Source organism: Geotrypetes seraphini, chromosome 15 (genome assembly GCF_902459505.1).
Source record: "Geotrypetes seraphini chromosome 15, aGeoSer1.1, whole genome shotgun sequence".
NCBI classification, from domain to species: Eukaryota; Metazoa; Chordata; class Amphibia; order Gymnophiona; family Dermophiidae; genus Geotrypetes; species Geotrypetes seraphini.
In genome coordinates, this window is record NC_047098.1 from 57,166,229 (window position 1) to 57,185,057 (window position 18,829).

General features: G+C 42.6%; 1 protein-coding gene across 2 annotated transcripts in view; it reads right to left on the minus strand.

Moving 5' to 3' along the window:
- CASTOR2 (cytosolic arginine sensor for mTORC1 subunit 2) overlaps nt 1-18,829 on the minus strand; it is a 138,640-nt gene that overhangs the window by 75,184 nt on the left and 44,627 nt on the right. For both annotated transcript variants that reach the window (XM_033922575.1, XM_033922577.1), the window contains exon 2: nt 6,372-6,442. In XM_033922575.1, coding sequence (XP_033778466.1) covers nt 6,372-6,442 — 71 coding nt within the window. The remainder of the gene's footprint in view (nt 1-6,371; nt 6,443-18,829) is intronic.

Consider the following 18,829-nt stretch of genomic DNA (forward strand, 5'->3'; position numbering starts at 1 on the left):
ATCTGTGTGTTTGTTTTCTTTGTTTTCATGGGTAACAGCAGCTAGCAAAGGCAGGTTCTAATGGACCAGCCACTGCATCTGGCCAAATGCCTTGCTGTAACTTAAGAGAAGCTGGAGGCAACTTGAATGGCTTTGTGCTGTGGGCATGCTGTCATTGAATACATTTTTGCGATTTTGATTTTTAAAAGGCATGTTATGTTAAAGACTATAGAAAGCATCAGAATGGTTTTATGTTCCAAAATCATCACTGGCTCGTTCTCTCCAGCTTCCAGCATAATGCTTTTTTATTTTGTTTGTTTTTGCTGCGACACTGGCTTGCTCAATATGTAGTAACATAGAAACATGATGGTAGATAAAGGCCAAATGGCCCATCCAGTCTATCCATCCACAGTAAGTTGTGAATTTGTTGCTTTAAATACTGTCTTTGTGGACTTGGATATTAGGAAGCCCTGTTTTGTTCTACTGGAATATCAATCAGACTTCTGACGCAGACAACTAGCTGAAATATGGGCCGTGTCGGGTCACAGTAAAATCCGCTTCCTCTGAACCTTGACTCCAGTTTATCATCTCCTCTGTGGCCAACTTCACTGTTTTGTGCTGTATAGCTGGTTTGTGTCATCTTTGCCACCTGCTCTGCTAAATAATAAAGGTAGAAAGGAACAATTATGAACACTGAGGACCAGAAAATAATGGTATATATTGAAGAACTAAGGCCAGTACTGGGCAGACTTGCACAGTCTGTGTGCTAATATGACTGTTTGGTAGAGGATGGGCTTAAACAGCTGGGATGGTGTAGATGGGCTGACAGACTTCAGTAGATGGAACCTAAGCACAGTACCTGGCAGAGCTTTGGGTTCTGGCCCAGAAATAGCTAAGAAGGAAAATTTAAATTAAATCAGTACAAGAGAGGGTAAGTTTGGGCAGACTGGATAGACCATTTGGGTCTTTACCAGGAATCATCTACTATGTGTTTCTATATGAACAGACAGATCAGGGCACAACAAGAAACCTATTCACACTCGGGCCTTGGAATCTTGCAAGTACTTAAGGGGTGGGAGGAGATTTCCTCTATGGGAGACTTAAGTGAAAGTAGTTGAGACCAACGGAAGGAGAATACAGCTGTGGAATGCAAGTAAATCTTATAATACCAAACTAGATTAAAAGGTATGAAAATAAAAGTATTGTAAAACTGGGAGGGGGGTGGTGGGGTAAAAATGTTTTCCAAATTATTCATAACCTGCCCAATTCCAAAGACCCAATGTGACCAAGTTTTGGCTACACCCTGACTGTATCAGGGGTTCATTAAGCTTTTGAACAGTAATGTCCTTTTCAGACTATATGTAGGATTCAGGAGTAGTCATACCATACCATATTCAAGATTTTGAAGGAAATTGACTAAGTAGAGAAAGAGAGATTATTCACCCTCTCCAAGTAGAGAGTTGCGGAGACAGAAATCAAGCCCGTCCCTGGTAGAATCAAACCCATCCCCGTTAGGAGTCAAACCTGTCCCTGCCCGTCCCCGTTAGAATTAAATCCATCCCTGCCTGTCAGAAGTAGTTATTTCATTTAATTATGCTACTGAATTAAAGGCTCTGGTAGAGCCCCATTTACAAATAAGCAAAGGCACTATTACTTTAGAAATATTAATTGGAAAGAATACATACTTTGTAAACGGGTTTCTACCAGAGCCTCTAATGTACACATAAAATATAAATACTCAGCTGATGAGGACCTCCAAGCTGTCAGCTGAGGACTTTTTCTGCAGTTAGCCGGGGATCCCTTTTGCCACGACTGGCAGGCAAAAGTAGCGTCCCTGAGTCAGATGCTGGCACCTCGGTGGCTCATGGATTCTGCCAGTGACTGCTGCGCTTGGTGGAGGGGAGTTCTGGCCGATTCTAGAGGAGGTCCTCTGCTGGCGGTGCTTGGGGATCCCCACCAGCCATAGCAAGGGTCAGCAAGTACTTCAGCACTGGAGAAATAAAACCAGAAATGCATTTCCTTTTCTTTTGAACACAATACAAAGCCATCTGCTGTATACATTTCCCAAAGCTAACATATTTTAGTCAATAAATTCCGTTTTTATATTTGTTGTCTGGAGACTTATTTTTCCATCAAGTTAGCCCCAGCTTCTTTTTCCCCTCCTTTCCAGTCTTCTGCAAATTCTTCTGTTGCTGTCCATTGGTTCCTCCTACCATGGTCCAGCATTTATCCCTTTCTCATCTTTCACCCCTGCCCCATGCCCAACATTTCTCCTCCTATCACCCCTCTCCAGCACCATGCCACATCTCTCCTTCTATTCCCTTCACCACTATGTCCAACATTCTTCCCTCTTGCATCTCTTTCAATCTGTCCCACTGTTCCCTTTCTACTACAACATTTTGCCCCCTCTCTTTTTTTTTTTAAACATGAAATTTTATTGAAAAGTTTTATTCAATTACAAAACAGAAATTCAATTACAAAACAGAAATTTGAGTACAAAATGTACAATTCGGATAAAGAAATAACAAATCAAAGTGAATATCAAATGTACACCAATCCGAGTATTACATATATCTAATATAACCATAAGGGGAAAAATAGGAAGAGGGACAAAGAAAAGGGAACTGAAGGAGAAGCATATGAAACAAGGGTGGTAGGGAGAGAAAAAAAGAAAATCCCTCAGAGGCCAAAGAAGGAGAAAGATAGAAGAATAGAGATATGTTTAGGAGATATGTATTTGTTACATAGAGTTTCTCCCTCTCATCTTTCTCTTCCCTATCATCTGTACTTTACTCCCTCCCTTTGACCAAAAATTCTCTTCCATTCCCCGTGGCACACAAATACACTGGGACCCCCTAGCCCCACCCGTCCATGGCCCTGCCCCCTCCCAACACCACCCTACCCCAACCCATTTATTTACCTGCTTCCTTGTGTTTTTATTTATTGGTTTACTTCTACTTGATTTCTTATTTCTCTATTTTAGAGCATGAGATTCAGCCCCAAGCAGAGGGAGAATCTCATGCTGCAGGGGCTGAGAGAGGAAGAGTCTCAGCCCCAAGCAGTATGAGAAATTCTCCCTCTCGGTGTTGGGCTGTTTGAATTTGAAAACCAGAGGATTTTACTTACATTTGTCGGCCTCTGCAAAAGTCTTCATCCCAGTAGTGATGTCTCCCTCCAACTGCTGCCATGCACGGTGCACATGCACCTCTCAAGTGTGTCAGCCTGATCCACAATGGACTAAGTCCAACGAAGCAAAGAATAAGGGAGTGCAGCAAGCAAGTGTTTATGAAGGGGGTGGGGCTAGAGGTCACACTTGCCAATCCCCAGTCATCACATGCTTCTTTGCAGGACAGCGGGCCCTGCTCGCTGACGCTAAGTCTTCCCTTCGACATCAACTGTGACGTTGGGGGAAGACTTCTGGGTCAGCTACGTGTGGCGTACTTGGAGCGTTGCATGCTAAATAAAGGAGCGGTAACAGCGCCAATGCTCATAGGAATTTTATGAGCATTGGAGATGTTACGGCCCTGACCACCGCTAAAAACCGCGCTACAGTTTTGCAAAGGGGGGAGGGAAGTAGGTAAAATAGAATTGCTAATTAATGTGACAGATGTGCCTGTTTTTGAGTACAAATTATCTCAAAACACAGCTCAATAGTCGACAAGCAAACACGCATTTCATAATACACCATCTGCAGTTGTTCTCTTTTTTTCAATTTAAATTTCTGTCAGAGCTGAAAATCCAAGTTCAAAGATAAAAATGTCCACAAAGATAAAAAGGATTGCTCTGTTGCTTAAGTTAGGATAACTACTGCTTAAAAAAATAAAAATACCGCATTTTTCGCTCCATAAGATGCACCTGACCTAGATTTAGAGGAGAAAAACAAGAATAAACCATTTTGAACCAAATTCTCCCTGCCAGGTTCTGCACTCTGTCCCCCTTCTGGTGGTCTAGTGGTAAACAGGAACAGGGTACAGGGCAAACAGGCCTAGTGACAGGCAGGGCCCCCCACCCCGAGGCAAGCAAGCAGGTAGGCAGGGCTCCCCAAAGTGCATAATCTTTCTTCTCTTCTTCACTATCCATTCAGCGCTGCTCCTCATTTTTCCCTGCCTCCCCAACCTATTGAGATTTTTGTTCATGGCTTTCCCCTTACACTTCAGTTCTCCAGAATTAGCACACAGTAAGATATTGTGTTTCCCCGAAAATAAGACAGTGTCATTAATTTTGGGCCCAACAAATGCACTAGGTCTTATTTTTTTCATGTACAATGATCATCTCTCCCTTCCTCTCCTCCATCCCAATTCTTCCTCTTTCTTTTCTCTCCCCCACATGTGCAGTATCTTTCCTCCCCTCTCACCCATCCCCTTGTGCCTTCCCTCTGCAGCATATTTCTGTCCCTTCCTCCCTCCCACCCCCCCTGTGCAGCAGAACTCTTGCACTGTGCACAGCATCTTTCTACCCCTCCCTCCCTCAGCAGAACTCTTGCCCAGCTTCTATCCCTCCCTTCTGTGCAGCTGCAGCAAAACCCTTGAGCAGCCCCCCTCATCGCGCAGCCAAACCCTCACTGACCATCCCATCCTTCCATCTCTCTCTCCCATCCAAACCCCACCAACTGCAAAACCTACATACCTCCCTCCACAGAGCAGAATCGGCAGCACTCTAAACAGGCTGCTTCGTGGCCTTCCGTGTGCCGTGTTGCTGATGACATCTATTGTACTTCCATTGTCTCAATCTGTCCTCCTTTTTCTGGAGTCATATGGTAACCCTAATTTTCATCTTCCATTGCCTTTGGTAACAAACCACACAGAACACAAAAGTGGCACACCAAAACAGTAGGATTAAAGGTCAGAGCATGAAATTTATAAGCAATGTATCTAAGGTATAAAATCAAAGTGTGATTTACAAATGGAAGAAAGAAAATTATATTTAGCTTTCCTTGGCATCTCTGTTCAGACAAACAGAGTTAAGGCAGTATTCAGAATTTGCACAAGTAATTAAAGTGACCAGGGTACATTCCTCAGCCCAAAAAAAGTCCCTGTAGCTGTTGACTTTCTCTAGTCCAAGTACTGAAAGGAAACCTTTTCTATATTAGCCCTACCAGAAAAAGGTGCAGAAACTTCCACATATACAAAGGCTGATGCAGAAAGCAACCACAGGCTTAGCCATGGGGTTGCCGTGGGTTGAACGCAGGTGGTTTGTGCCGAGCGGGGCAGAGAGGAATTGTGCGTGGGTGTTAGGTTGTATTAAAGTATAAGATAATGAGCTAATTAAGGTATTCTGTGCAATGCAGTGTATATATGACTCACTTTTGACCCGTGCATAACATGTTCAGAGGATTTCTAGTCAGAACTTCATTAAATGCTGGTTTTGTAAGAGGGAAGGAAGCTCATGCAAGTTTTAAAACTGATGGCAAACAACAAGCATGTCCTAACAAAAATGAACAAAAGAATTACTGCTGATGGGTCAGACCAGTGGTCCATCGTGTCCAGCAGTCCGAGCCTGCGGCGGCCCCCAGGTCAGAGCCCCGAGTCTAGCCTTACCTGCTTACATTCTGGGGAACAGGCTGCCACCACCATTAGGGAACAGGCCGCCGGCGTAAAGAGGACACTGAAGCGCTGGGCTGACCAACCTTCCCCACCCGACGTCAATTCTAACATCAGAGAGGAAGTTCCGGGCCAGCCAACCAGCAAATGGCTGGCCTGGAACTTCCTCTCAGACGTCAGAATTGACAGAGTGAGGAACGTTGGTCGGCCCGGCGCTTCAGCGTCATCTTTACAGGTTCGGGAAGCAGGTAGAACAGAAGGCAACGCAAGTATCACACAGCCCGGGATGGGATCCGCAATCGACTCACGCTGCCTTTGCGATCTACTGGTCAATTGCGATTGACCTTTTGGGCACTCCTGCTCTACCTAATGTACCTGGGGCAATGGGGAATTAAGTGACTTGCCCAGTGTCACAAGGAGCAGCATGGGATTTGAACCCACAACCTCAGGGTACTAAGGCTGTAGCTCTAACCACTGTGCCACACACTCCAACGTACCTATGTAATTCATTGCTAACTGTGGCATAGGTATCTTTTAAGGTCCTCAGTTTTTATATATAGCTCTCATTTCCAACACTGAGAGTAACCACCGGGCTATATGGACTTCTGAGGAAAATGTTTCTGCCGAAACACAGCCTGTGTTGGGTCCTAAATTGGAAATTTTTATAATAAAGAGCTGTTTGATGGGAACTTTTTGCTCACCTGCCTGGTGCTTCCCACTGTTTGTTTTACGTTTGTGGCCTGTGGGACTCCTGGGGTTTTCCTTTTGTTTTTGTCAGTACTTTTGAACATTTGTTAGTTACCTGATGGCTTTGTCAGGATTGTGGAGAATGTCAAATTGATAGTGCCTTACCTAGAAATCCCTCTTCATCCACAATGATGGTGTAGTCCTCTGGAGTCTCTGTCAGACTGAAGAATTTACACCTGTATAGGAGAAAGGGAAAGCAACAAGAAGATTATTAATCAGAGAACATAAATAATGCAGAAAAGCTGGTGATTAATTGTTCAGATAGTATTTAGAGACATCTTGCAAATGGAACGCTGCCATCCAATAGAAGCAGATTTTACCTACGTACACAGTTTGCATACCAAAGTAATGGGCCCTTTTTCTAAAGCTTAGCAAATGCTAAATGGCCTATTGGCTTTGTAGGATTTAACCATGCCAGTATTAATAACTAACACCTCTACCAGAGCTGTGTATTTCAGTATAGAGCCCATGTATTGTAACACCTCAACTCCTTATGGCAACATCTTTACAGAAGCTAATGCATCATAACACCTTTACAGAAGCTTGTGTATTATAGCACTTTTGCAGAGGCTCAGGTAGACCGCTCTGGATTGATTCTCCAGTCATTAGTAGTGGTATAGAAGTTCTCAATAATCATATCCCTGCTAACTAGTCCACATAATTCAGATGTCTAAAAATTATACAGCACCAAAATAAAGCAAAGCAGCCAGTTAAGCTCTGGAACTCATCCCTATAATTGTCTTCAATGTATCCAGCCATCTAGTTGCAGAACACCCTCTTCACTTGTTTCCTTCAATCTTCCCAAACATGATGTCTTTCTCCAATGATCTCTCCCTTTTAACGGTGTGACCAAAATCTCCCTAACGGTGTGACCAAAATAAGAGTCATAACTTCATCATGTGGGCTTCAAGCGACAGTCTGTTCGATCTCTCCCAAAACTGATTAGTTCTTCTGGCAGTCCACTGCACGAATAAAATCCTTCTCTAACACCAAAGTTCAAATGAATCAATCTTCTTTGTCTTGCTTCCATAATGTCCAATTTTCTCATCCAGAATTGACCACCAAGAACAAAAGTGCGTGGGTAAGTCTAACCTTCGTTATGATGTTATTTCCTTGCCTTTAAATACTATGGAGAAGATCATTATTTATACCTAAACATAAAGGTGATGCCAAAGACTAACAACTATGAACAATTACATTAATTCCACATGCCAGCAAAATAGAAAAGATCAAGAAACTGGCGATATTATTGCTGATGTTAGTTATATATTGGAGAATATTAAAAGCTTGTGTATTTTGCTTCATTGATTATAGCAAAGCTTTTGATTGTTTGGATCATGATAAAGAACCTCTATGAAAATCAAGAAGCTGCAGTGAGAACTGAATTTGGCAACACTGATTGGTTTTCAATAGAATGTGGTGTCAAACAAGGATACATATTGTCACCTTACCTGTTTAACCTTTATGGTGAAGCTATTTTTAGAAAAGCAAATTAGGAAAAAGTATGTAGATTTCAAAGTTGGTGGTCGAAACAACCTATATTAATCAGATGAGACAACACTCACTGCCAGCAGTAAAGATATGTTGTATCTACTGGGGAAAGTCAAAGCTGAAAGTCATAAAATAGGATTAGCATAAATAAGACGAAGATCATGAACACAGAAAATGAAGATTTTGAACTTTAAGGCGATAAGACTAGAAGTTTTTTGTATGTAACTCCTTGTAAACCGTTTTGGATAAAAACGGTACAGAAATTTTAAAAATAAATAAAACAAACAAGGAAGCAACTAATAATGAAGAAATATGTTATAGAATGGCACTTGGTTGCTCTATAAAAGCGGCTTATTTTGTACCTAGGGCAATGGAGGGTGTAGGTGACTGCCCAGGGTCACAAGGATCAGTTCTAGGATTTGATCCCACAACCTCAGGGTGCTAAGGCAGCAGCTCTACCACTAGGTCACGCCTCACTTCCTAACCATCCCTTTGCCTGGGCCCCACCCCTCTGACTCGGCCACCTTGTAACCTTGTTTTAACTCTTATCTGTACTTTGTATAATCCTTTTTTCCATTAGGCCTCCTCTGACGCAACATTCTGTGGAGGCAGGTCATAGCAGAGGAAACACCCTTACAGAGCTGGCTGGAGGCTACGTATTTTCACAGCTGTCACTGTTGGTGTGAGTTTGGAGGATCACCTGCTAAGGATGCAGGTTCTCATGAACCCAGTGCTTAAGCTGCTGCTGATCAAAAATTTGGCACTAGGATAGAGGCCAGTTCCCCTTTCAATCTGACATATCTTCACAGGAGAATGGCCCGATCGTCCCCAAACTCAGCTCCTGCATTCTTGGATGGGATTACCCCTTTCCTCCTCCAGTGCTCAGGGCACCATACTGAGCAGGAGTCGCTGATAAAGGACAGCATCATTAATCACCTTGACGGACACGGGCTGATGAGGACCAGTCAGCACGGTTTTAGCAAAGGCAGATCGTGTTTGACGAACTTGCTGCACTTCTTTGAGAGAGTAAACAGACAGATAGACAAGGGTGATCCAGTCGACATTGTATATCTGGATTTTCAGAAGGCATTCGACAAGGTTCCGTATGAATGACTACTTCAGAAAATTGCAAGCCATGGAATTGAGGGTGAAATACTCACATGGATTAAAAACTGGCTGGAGCATAGGAAACAGAGAGTGGGGGTAAATGGACAATACTCGGACTGGAAGAGCGTCACCAGTGGGGTGCCGCAGGGCTCAGTTCTCGGACCCGTGCTCTTTAACATTTTTATAAATAATTTGGACATAGGTACGACGAGCGAGGTGATTAAATTTGCGGATGATACAAAGTTATTCAGAGTAGTAAAGACGCAGGGGGATTGCGAAGATCTGCAACGTGTCATAATCAAGCTCGAGGAATGGGCATCGACATGGCAGATGAGGTTCAACGTGGATAAGTGTAAAGTGATGCATGTCGGTAACAAAAATCTCATGCACAAATACAGGATGTCCGGGGTGGTACTTGGAGAGACCTCCCAGGAAAGAGACTTGGGAGTTCTGATCGACAAGTCGATGAAGCCGTCCACACAATGTGCGGCGGCAGCAAAAAGGGCAAACAGAATGCTAGGAATGATAAAGAAGGGGATCATGAACAGATCAGAGAAGGTTATCATGCCGCTGTACCGGGCCATGGTATGCCCTCACCTGGAGTACTGCGTCCAGCACTGGTCGCCGTACATGAAGAAGGACACGGTACTACTCGAAAGAGTCCAGAGAAGAGTGACTAAGATGGTTTAAGGGGCTGGAGGAGCTGCCGTACAGCGAAAGATTAGTGAAACTGGGCCTCTTCTCTCTCGAACAGAGGAGATTGAGAGCGGACATGATCGAAACATTCAAGGTACTGAAGGGGATAGACTTAGTAGATAAGGACAGGTTGTTCACCCTCTCCAAGGTAGGGAGAACAAGAGGACACTCTCTAAAGTTGAAAGGGGATAGATTCCGTACAAACGTAAGGAAGTTCTTCACTCAGAGAGTGGTAGAAAGCTGGAACGCTCTTCCAGAGGCTGTTATAGGGGAAAACACCCTCCAAGGATTCAAGACAAAGTTAGACAAGTTTCTGTTGAACAAGAACGTGCGCTGGTAGGGCTAGTCTCAGTTAGGGTGCTGATCTTAGACCAGAGGGCCGCCGCGTGAGCGGACTGCTGGGCATGATGGACCACTGGTCTGACTCGGCAGTGCCAATTCTTATGTTCTTAAATGGCATCCTTAGAGATATGATTAAGGACAAAGTGCTTATCACACAGCTTTCTAGCCTGAGAAGACAGAAGGAAGAATCAAGATTATGTAAAGCTTTTGTCAAAACATGACTGGTAGCAAATTATAAATGAGACGAATATTGAAAATGCCTTTACATGGAACCAGGATAGGAAAGAGCCATTTAATATACAACAAACATTTCATTTTGACTGTGACTAAACAAGCCATATCCAACTGCTGACATATGGACACCCTCAAGTGCAGAACACACATTATGAATTTCGGTGCCAACAGAGCAGGAAGGAGCTGCTGCAATTGCTCCTTAAGTTGGGCTTGAAGGACAGCCGCAATACGGTCATCCAAGGAAGGCACTGGTATCGATATCTTTTTCTGCGGTACCTGTGGTGCCGCTCGACGCCCAGAGGATGAGGAGGCCGAAGAGGATGCACTTACCTCAATAGTGGCGGAGCGTTTATGGGGGCGCCTCGAGGTCGGCAGGACTGGACTCTCTGCCACAGCGACCGGAGGACACTCCAAGGAGGAAGGCTTCTTAGTCGGCTTACCTGAGGGGTGCGACACCGGAGCGGTGTTGCACGGCGTCAATGAAGTGGGTGCCAGTTGAGAAGCCGCCGGCGTCTGTCGATGCCGAGGGATCAGCCATCGCGGCACCAAACAAAAGTTTCTGTTGAAGCTGCCTGTTTTTTTTAAGGTGCACTTCTTAAGAGTAGCACAACGGGTGCAGGTGGAAGCCCTATGATCCAGACCCAAGCACTGCAGATACCAATTGTGCGGGTTGGTCAACGATATGGGGCACGCACACCGTTGGCACTTTTTGAATCCTGGCTGAGGGGGCATGAAGGTAAACACTGCCTCTGCCAAATCGAAAGTGGAGGCTTCTATGGTGACAACAGGCCCCGCCGGGGCGAACTTGAAAAAAGAAATATAGAGAACTAAATTTTTTTATTTTTTTTTTAAAGAAACAAAGAAAAAAAAAGGAAGATAAGCTTCCAACAAGCAAAAAATACGCGAGCGGGAAGGCAAGAGAAAAGTTTTCAACGGCCGTTGAAAAAAAACGCGTCTTAGCTCCGCAGAAACTATGAAACTGAGGACCGTGTGCCTCCGTCGGGCGGGAAGGCACTCGCGCATGTGCAGTGCGGCCTAACTAGAACTTTCTAAGTTCTTACAGTGCAATCACTCTAAAATTGTCCGTACCGGGGCTCCGTCGGTGCCGTCACCCATCAGTTAAGAATATGCTGCCTGCTTGTCCTGGGATAATGGATGTTACATCTTATCCTATTGACTTATAATGCATATGATCCAAAAATGCCCATGTGTATGCGTTGTATTTTCTATTTTCTTATATACACAGTGCTTTTTGTAGTATATCACTGTTATATATATTATATCTTACCTTTGAAAACTAATAACATTTTTTTGGGGAAAAAAAAAAAGTCATGGGATAGAAGGCAATGTTTTGTTCTAAATTAGGAATTGGTTATTGGACAGAAGACGGGGAGTAGGGTTAAATGGCCATTTTTCTCAATAGAGGAGAGTAAATAGTGTAGTGCCGCAGGGATCTCTACTGGGACCAGTGCTATTTAACTTATTTATAAATGATCTGGAAATCAGAATGACAAGCGAGGTAATTTAAAATTTGCAGATGGCACTAAACTGTTCAAAGTTGTTAAATGCATGCAGACTGAAATATTGCAGGCAGACCTTAGGAAATTGGAAGACTGGGCATCCAAATGGTAGATGAAATTGAGTATGGACAAAAGTGTGCACATTGGGAAGAATAATCCAAATCAGTTACCAAATGCTAGGGTCATAATAGGCAATATGCTGAAACCTTCCTCCCCCCCCATGTGCAGCAGTGGCCAAAAAAAGCAAACAAGATGCTGGGAAGTATTAGAAAACTAAACTAAACTAAACTAAACCTTAAGTTTGTATACCGCATCTTCTCCATAAAGATAGAGCTCGGCACGGTTTACAGATAAATTCAATAAATGAGGGAAGGACATAATAAGAAATTAGAGATTATGAAGAGGAGGGATGGTAAATGAGAGTAAGAGTATTATAATGCCTCTATATCCCTCCATGATGCAACCTTACCTTGAGTTTTGTGTTCAGTTCTGGTCAATGTATCTCAAGAGATCTTGATACCCCACATAAGGAACAGGTCAATGTGGCTTACAAAATAGATAAAAATCAAAGTTTAGAAAAGAACTCCAATTAAAGTAAAGATCATATTCTTTGATCATACAACACTTAAAGAGCATAGTGACATCAGAAAAGGTTCAAAGAGTGATCAAGATGATAAAAGGGGATGAACTCCTCTCATATGAGGAAAGACTAAAGAGATTAGGGCTCTTAAGCTTGGAAAAGAGATGGCTAAGGGGAGGGTATGATCGAAGTCTACAAAATCTTGAGTGGTATAGAATAGATACAAGTGAATCCATTTTTCACTCCTTCAAAATTTACAAAGACTAGGGGACACTCAAAGTTATAGGGAAATACTTTTAGAACCTATAGGAGGAAATATTTTTTCACTCAGAAAATAGTTAAGCTCTGAAATGTGTTGCAAGAAGATGTAGTAAGAGTGGTTAATATAGCTTGTTTTTGAAAAAAAAAAAAAAGGTTTGGACAAGTTCCTGGAAGAAAAGCCCATAGTCTGCTATTGACACAGACACTGGGGAAGCCAATGATTGCTGTGAGAGCATGGAATGTTACCACTACAGTGGTGCCTCGCATAACGGACGCCTCGCACAGCGAACGCTGCGCACAACGAACTTTATGTCGTGATTCGTACAACGGACTTTGTTTCACACAACGAAGTCGCCCGAGCTGCATCCTTCCGGGGTTCCTTCTCCTTACCTTCCCTGTCGCAGCACACAGCCGAACGGAAATCTTCCCGATGTCAGCGCTGACGTCGGAGGGAGGGCTTAAGCAAAGCCCTCCCTTCCTCCGACGTCAGCGCTGACATCAGGAAGACTTCATCTCTCGAGGAACCTACAGTTAGAGCGAAACGGAGACGCTCCGTTGAGCGTTTAATCATCAGTTGCCCTGGGCCCCGGATAAAAGCTAAGTACTAATAGCCAAATACTTTTTTGCTTTATAAGAATTGAGAAGTGTCTACGAGTAGGAAGAAGGCAATGGCGAACGAAAGAGGGGGGAGGGGGCGGTCCGCCTCGAAGAATGTGCACAGCTGGTCAGGTCCCCCGATCGACCGACAACAGGCCCGGCCGACAAACCTCCCTGCCCTGTAGCCGCGAATCTAAATTACCTCTTACAGCAGCTTCAATAATCCAGCTGCTGTAAGAAGGTAATTTAGATTCGCGGCTACAGGACAGGGAGATTTGTCCGACCGGGCCTGTTCTGTTGTCGGTCGGGTGCAAAAGCGCCACAAAGGTGGAGGCAGGGAGGGAGGAAAGGTGGAGTGGAGAAGAAAAGACGCTTAAGGGGGGAGAAGGCCCCTGAAAGCACATGTTGGAGCAGGGGATGAGAGGGAGGGAGAGAAGGGGAAATATTGGACAAGGGCAGAAGGGATGCTAAATCATAGGGTGACAGGCAGAGAGAACAACAGGAAAAAGAGTGGAAGCAATCTTGAACCCTGAGGGTGAGGGCAGAGAGAGGTGGTGAGATGATTGATCATGGGGAGAGGGACAAAAGGGAATAGAGATGGGATAGGAAGATAGTGGAAGTAAAAGGACAGGGAGATGTATGTTTTTAGATGTATCTAAATAAAAATAATAACAAAAAATTTATCTTTTTTATGTCATCTTAGCATATTTTATGCTGCAGAACGAATTATTTTTTTTTACATGTATTCCTATGGGAAAACGCGTTTCACATAACGAACGTTTCACATAACAAACTTGCTCCTGGAACCAATTAAGTTCGTTGTGTGAGGCACCACTGTATTTGGGTTTTTGCCAGGTACTTGTAACCTGGATTGGCCACGGTGGAAAACAGGATACTGGGCTAGATAGACCACTGGTCTGATCCAGTATGGTTATTCTTATGCTTATTATCATGGGTGTATTTTGGAGTTAGGTGCCTCTTTGTGAATTAGGATTCTAATATAAGTACTAACTTTAGGCAAAGAAAACCCTGACAAATATAATAATAATAATAACAAACAGTTTATATACCGCAGGACCGTGAAGTTCTATGCGGTTTACAATGAATTAGAAGGATTCTACAAATTGAATGGAACATTCATAGTTAGAGATTAGTGGTCAACAGTGTACAAGATCAGATTTGGGGGTGGGATTGTGATGGGGTCTATTGTCCAGATTCGTTACCTAGGTATTTCAAAAACAGGTATGTTTTTAGGTGTTTCCTAAATTCACCATAGTTGTTTGTGTGTGTAATTAGTTTTTCCAGGTCTTTGCCCCATAAGGCTGCTTGATACGATAGAAGTATGGTGCGTCTACATGTTAGAATGCTTAGCACTGTCTAAGCACGCTTAGGTAACACTACCTGTAACCCGTTCCAAGCTCTTTGGGGAGGACAGGATAGAAAACGAATTAAATAAATAAATAAAAACCAGTCATGATCCTATAATGGATATCTAAGTTCTACAGAATCATGCTTAACATTGCGTGAATCTGTGCCAGTATTGACACCTAACTTTAGGTCTTATGGGCACACCTCCAGCTGGGCACAGGAAGAGCAATGGAATTCTTTGTTACTCCTGCCTCTTCTCTCTGCTGACACTAATAAATAGGAATAAAACAAAAAGAAATTAGTGCGATACTTAAAAAAACAAAACAAAACCAAAACCAAACAAGAACAAAAAAAACTTGGGCTCGTTCTTTGTTTTGGTTTGCTTTTTTTTAACCTTTAAAATGGACTAACATGGAAGCTACACAACTAACTTTAGGCGAAGAAAACCCTGGAATAAATATGAAGGCATGATGAGAGCAGCTGTCTCAGCACCCTGTGGTTGTGAGTTCGATTTACACTGCAGCTCATTTAACACTTTATTGCCCCAGGAGTTAACCTGGATGATGCTTTAGGATTCATATTCATTCATTTTCATTAATCCTCGCTGTATATATTGTTTTTCATTTGTCTTCCATTTTACAATATATTTGTCAGTATTCAATATTACTTATGTCATGTCAATTTTTATCTTATTTAAACTATTAGCTTGATCAAAGGACATCACTCTTATCACATTTAAGCTTTTTCAAATTATCCAGGTTGGACACTGACAATTATAAAAATGTACTATTTAAACACAACAACAAAAAAAGCCCCATGCTTAAGCCAATTAGTTTTTCCAGGTTAAACAACAACAACAACAAACCAAATGCTTCCCAACCACAGGATGACAACTGAACCAACTTCCTGGTTAGGCACCTGTTCAGAAAAAAGCGGTTCTCAATGACTGGCTGACTCACCGGATCATTGCATAAGAGTCACTAGAACTCAGTGTGCAGGCATGGAGCCAGGAAAAGTATGTAGAAAATCTGCCACACCTTCGGAAACTATTCCAGCAACCAAAAATAACACTCAGGATGACAAACAGTGCAACCTCTTGACACCCAACCATGACAAAACAGAAAACACTAAAACCCAACTTTGAAAGAAGAAAAGATTATACAACCAAAATAGGGCAATAAATTTGCGATCAGGCAGTGGCATATTTTTAATCAACAATAAACGCTGATCCCCCAGCAGTAGCTAAAATGAGCTGGATGGGGGGGTGGAATGCATAGCGGATGTGTGTTGAGTTAGAAACAAAGAAACATGACAGATAAAGGCCAAATGGCTCATCTCTCTGTTGTACCATTTTTTTCTCTACCACCTAATTTTATCTGATTGTAACATTGTACCATTTTCGCTGATTGTCCAGCCCTTCTTCGTTGTAAACCGCCTCGAACTACTATGGCTTTGGCGGTATATAAGAAATAAAATTATTATTATCATCATCTAGTCTGCCCATCCGCAGTCACCGTTAAATCTTTCTCTCTTGGAGAGATCCCACGTGCCTACTCCAGGCCCTTTTGAATTCAGACATCTCCATCTCCACCACCTCTTCTGGAAGACTGTTCTATGCATCTACCAGCCTTTCTGTAAACATAGAAACATGATGGCAGATAAAGGCCAAATGGTTTGAAGGGGTTGTTTTTTTCTTCTTTTTTGGTAAGAGATATAGGGGTGGGTGTTGGATGGCGTGATTTGTCTTTACATAAAAAAAGGTAACTGGTATGCTCTTATCACTCTACGGGGTCTTATAGTGTTGGTTCATTTTCTCTGTATATTTTCACTTGTGGGATCACACTTGTTGCTAACAGAATTTGTTTTTCTCTGCCCTGTCTTTGGGACATGTTGTGTACTGGTTATTTCAATAAAGATACTATTTTTAAAAACCCAATCAAAATGACTTTTTAAGGCAGTATCACCAACTAGACTGGTCAGTCATCGGCCCGAATATCTCTCCTGGCTATTTGCTGTTAGGTGCCACCCACACTATTTTACTGCTTTTTAATTTTTGTATATGTACTTTTTGCATGGAAAGTGATCAGTCCCTCATTATTTAAACTAAAAGTTTTCACAGACTTGAACAGTGGTTCAGTTGTCATGCCATGTGAAGGAGGAAGGCTCAAACCTTGGATCATGACTCCACCCCAGGTTTGTTAGAGCAGTGTTTCTCAACCTCCAGTACCCCTAGGGGGTACGCAAGCTTGCCACCGCCCGAGATATCTCCCAGCCTCTCCCACACACTGAAACCATAGCTGCGTCAGAATTCTCCCTGCCTCTCTGCCCCCAAAACTGACCTTGCCACCTGATACATTCCCTCCTCTCCCCCCCCCTCCCTCACAGCAACAGGGACGGGCCAGGCATGTGGGCCGGTCACTTGTGCAATTGCTGCTGGTGCCTGGCCTGTCCCTGTTGCTGCATCAGCGGCGGCAAAGGGGAAATGGAGAGTGTCTGGTGGGGCGGGGAAGCAGGGAGAAATTGGCGACAGTGGCTTCAGGGGAGAGGGCAGGCAGGGAGAGGAAGAAAAAGTTGGACTCATGGAGGGACAGAGATGTTGGTTGGGGATTGGAATGAGGTCTGGAGAAGAGGAAGCATGCAGGAGGTAGAAAGAAAGAAATTGGATGCACAGTTAGAAGGAAGACTTATGAAATCACCAGACAAAGGTAGGAAAGATGATTTTATTTTTAAATTTAGTGATCAAAATGTGTCAGTTTTGAGAATTTATATCTGCTGTCTTATATTTTGCAATTTCCCTTTATATCTGCTGTCTATATTTTGCACTATATTTGCCTATTTTTCTATAGTTGTTACTGAGGTGACATTGCATATTTTAAAGTCATCTGCCTTAACCTCTTTGGAAAAAAAATTGAATATAAATGATAATTAACATTTTCTCTGCACACAGTGTGCTTTTTTTTTATTTTGCAGTTGCCATTATGTATTAAGGGAAAACAACCGCCTCCTATATTTATACTTTGACTGTATAGCCAATAGGAGTGCACAAGCCAAAAGGTTTAGTCCAGTTTAGTTTCCTATCGCAATTACAGGACTTCTCATTTTATTTGCGTTTTTAAAAAATTTTTAGTTTGAAGACAGTGTCATCAATGGTGCATATTATTCATACATAAGGCACACTACTGACAACACAGGAACCTCGCCCGCCTCCCCCCCCCCCAAAAAAAAACCAAAAACCAAAAATCAGATTTCATTTCATGTTATAAATATGAAGAGACGTGAAATATAATTTCAAATGAACACCAATCCTAAAGACCTGCTCCTTGTCCTCTAAAGCTTTTTCTATGCACAGACTAGCCCTCTGAAAGCTAATGTGTTAAATTAATCACTAAACTTAAATATAATTCAGAACGGGTGGGTTAATCGGTTCGCGGGAACTTCCTCTAAAGGATTAAGGAGTTCACCTGGGGATATCCACAGTATGTGTGCACTCAAAGCACACTACAGGATTTCAACCACAAACATCATCTGGCACCAGCCAGTCGTGAACTTTTAAATTTATCAAAATGCTTTTTCTTTCCATTTTAAATACGACATAGGGAGCTCCACCAAAAGCTATAATTCAATCTATCCCAATTTTTCCAATTTCTCATGATCTGTTGTATGGCAACCCCTGTCATGATGAGTAATAGCTTGTTATTGTTTGAAGATAATTGGCTCTTGGCTCTCATTGATGTGCCAAATAACACAGCATCTATTAGATTTAGAACTATCTAACTTCTGTAAACGAACTGGGGTCCAAAAAGCTCTATGCAAAAGAAAAAAACAAGTTTGTCTCGGACGCAGACACTGTATATCTCATCCTCCAAGTCCAAATTCGTGGCCATTGAGATGCAGTAATTTGATGCTTAATCTCAATGCTCCAAATGTCTTAGACCTGTTTTCGGTTTCTTATTTAAAAATCCAGATATTAATTTATACCACTGGGCGACCTGGTGTACCAGGAAGTCCACCTGAAAACATAAGAATGGCAAACTATACTGACTATTACAATTTTTTCCATTCAGGGAACCCTGCCTGGATGGCCTGCTTCAACTGCAACCATCTATAACTTTGTAATTTATTAAGGCCAAATTTGTGTTGCAATTGTGAAAATTCAAGCAGCTTACCATCAGAAATAGCATCATCCAGAGTATGTATACCTGCCTTCATCCAATATTTCCAGATGACTTTAAATCCGCCAATTTGAATCTTGGAGTTCAGCCATATGGTTTGATAAGTTGATTTATTAATTGGAATAGGGGTTAAAATTATTCACACATTTAAATGTTTTCCATGTATCAACTAGTATTCTATTGTCCTTGTATAAC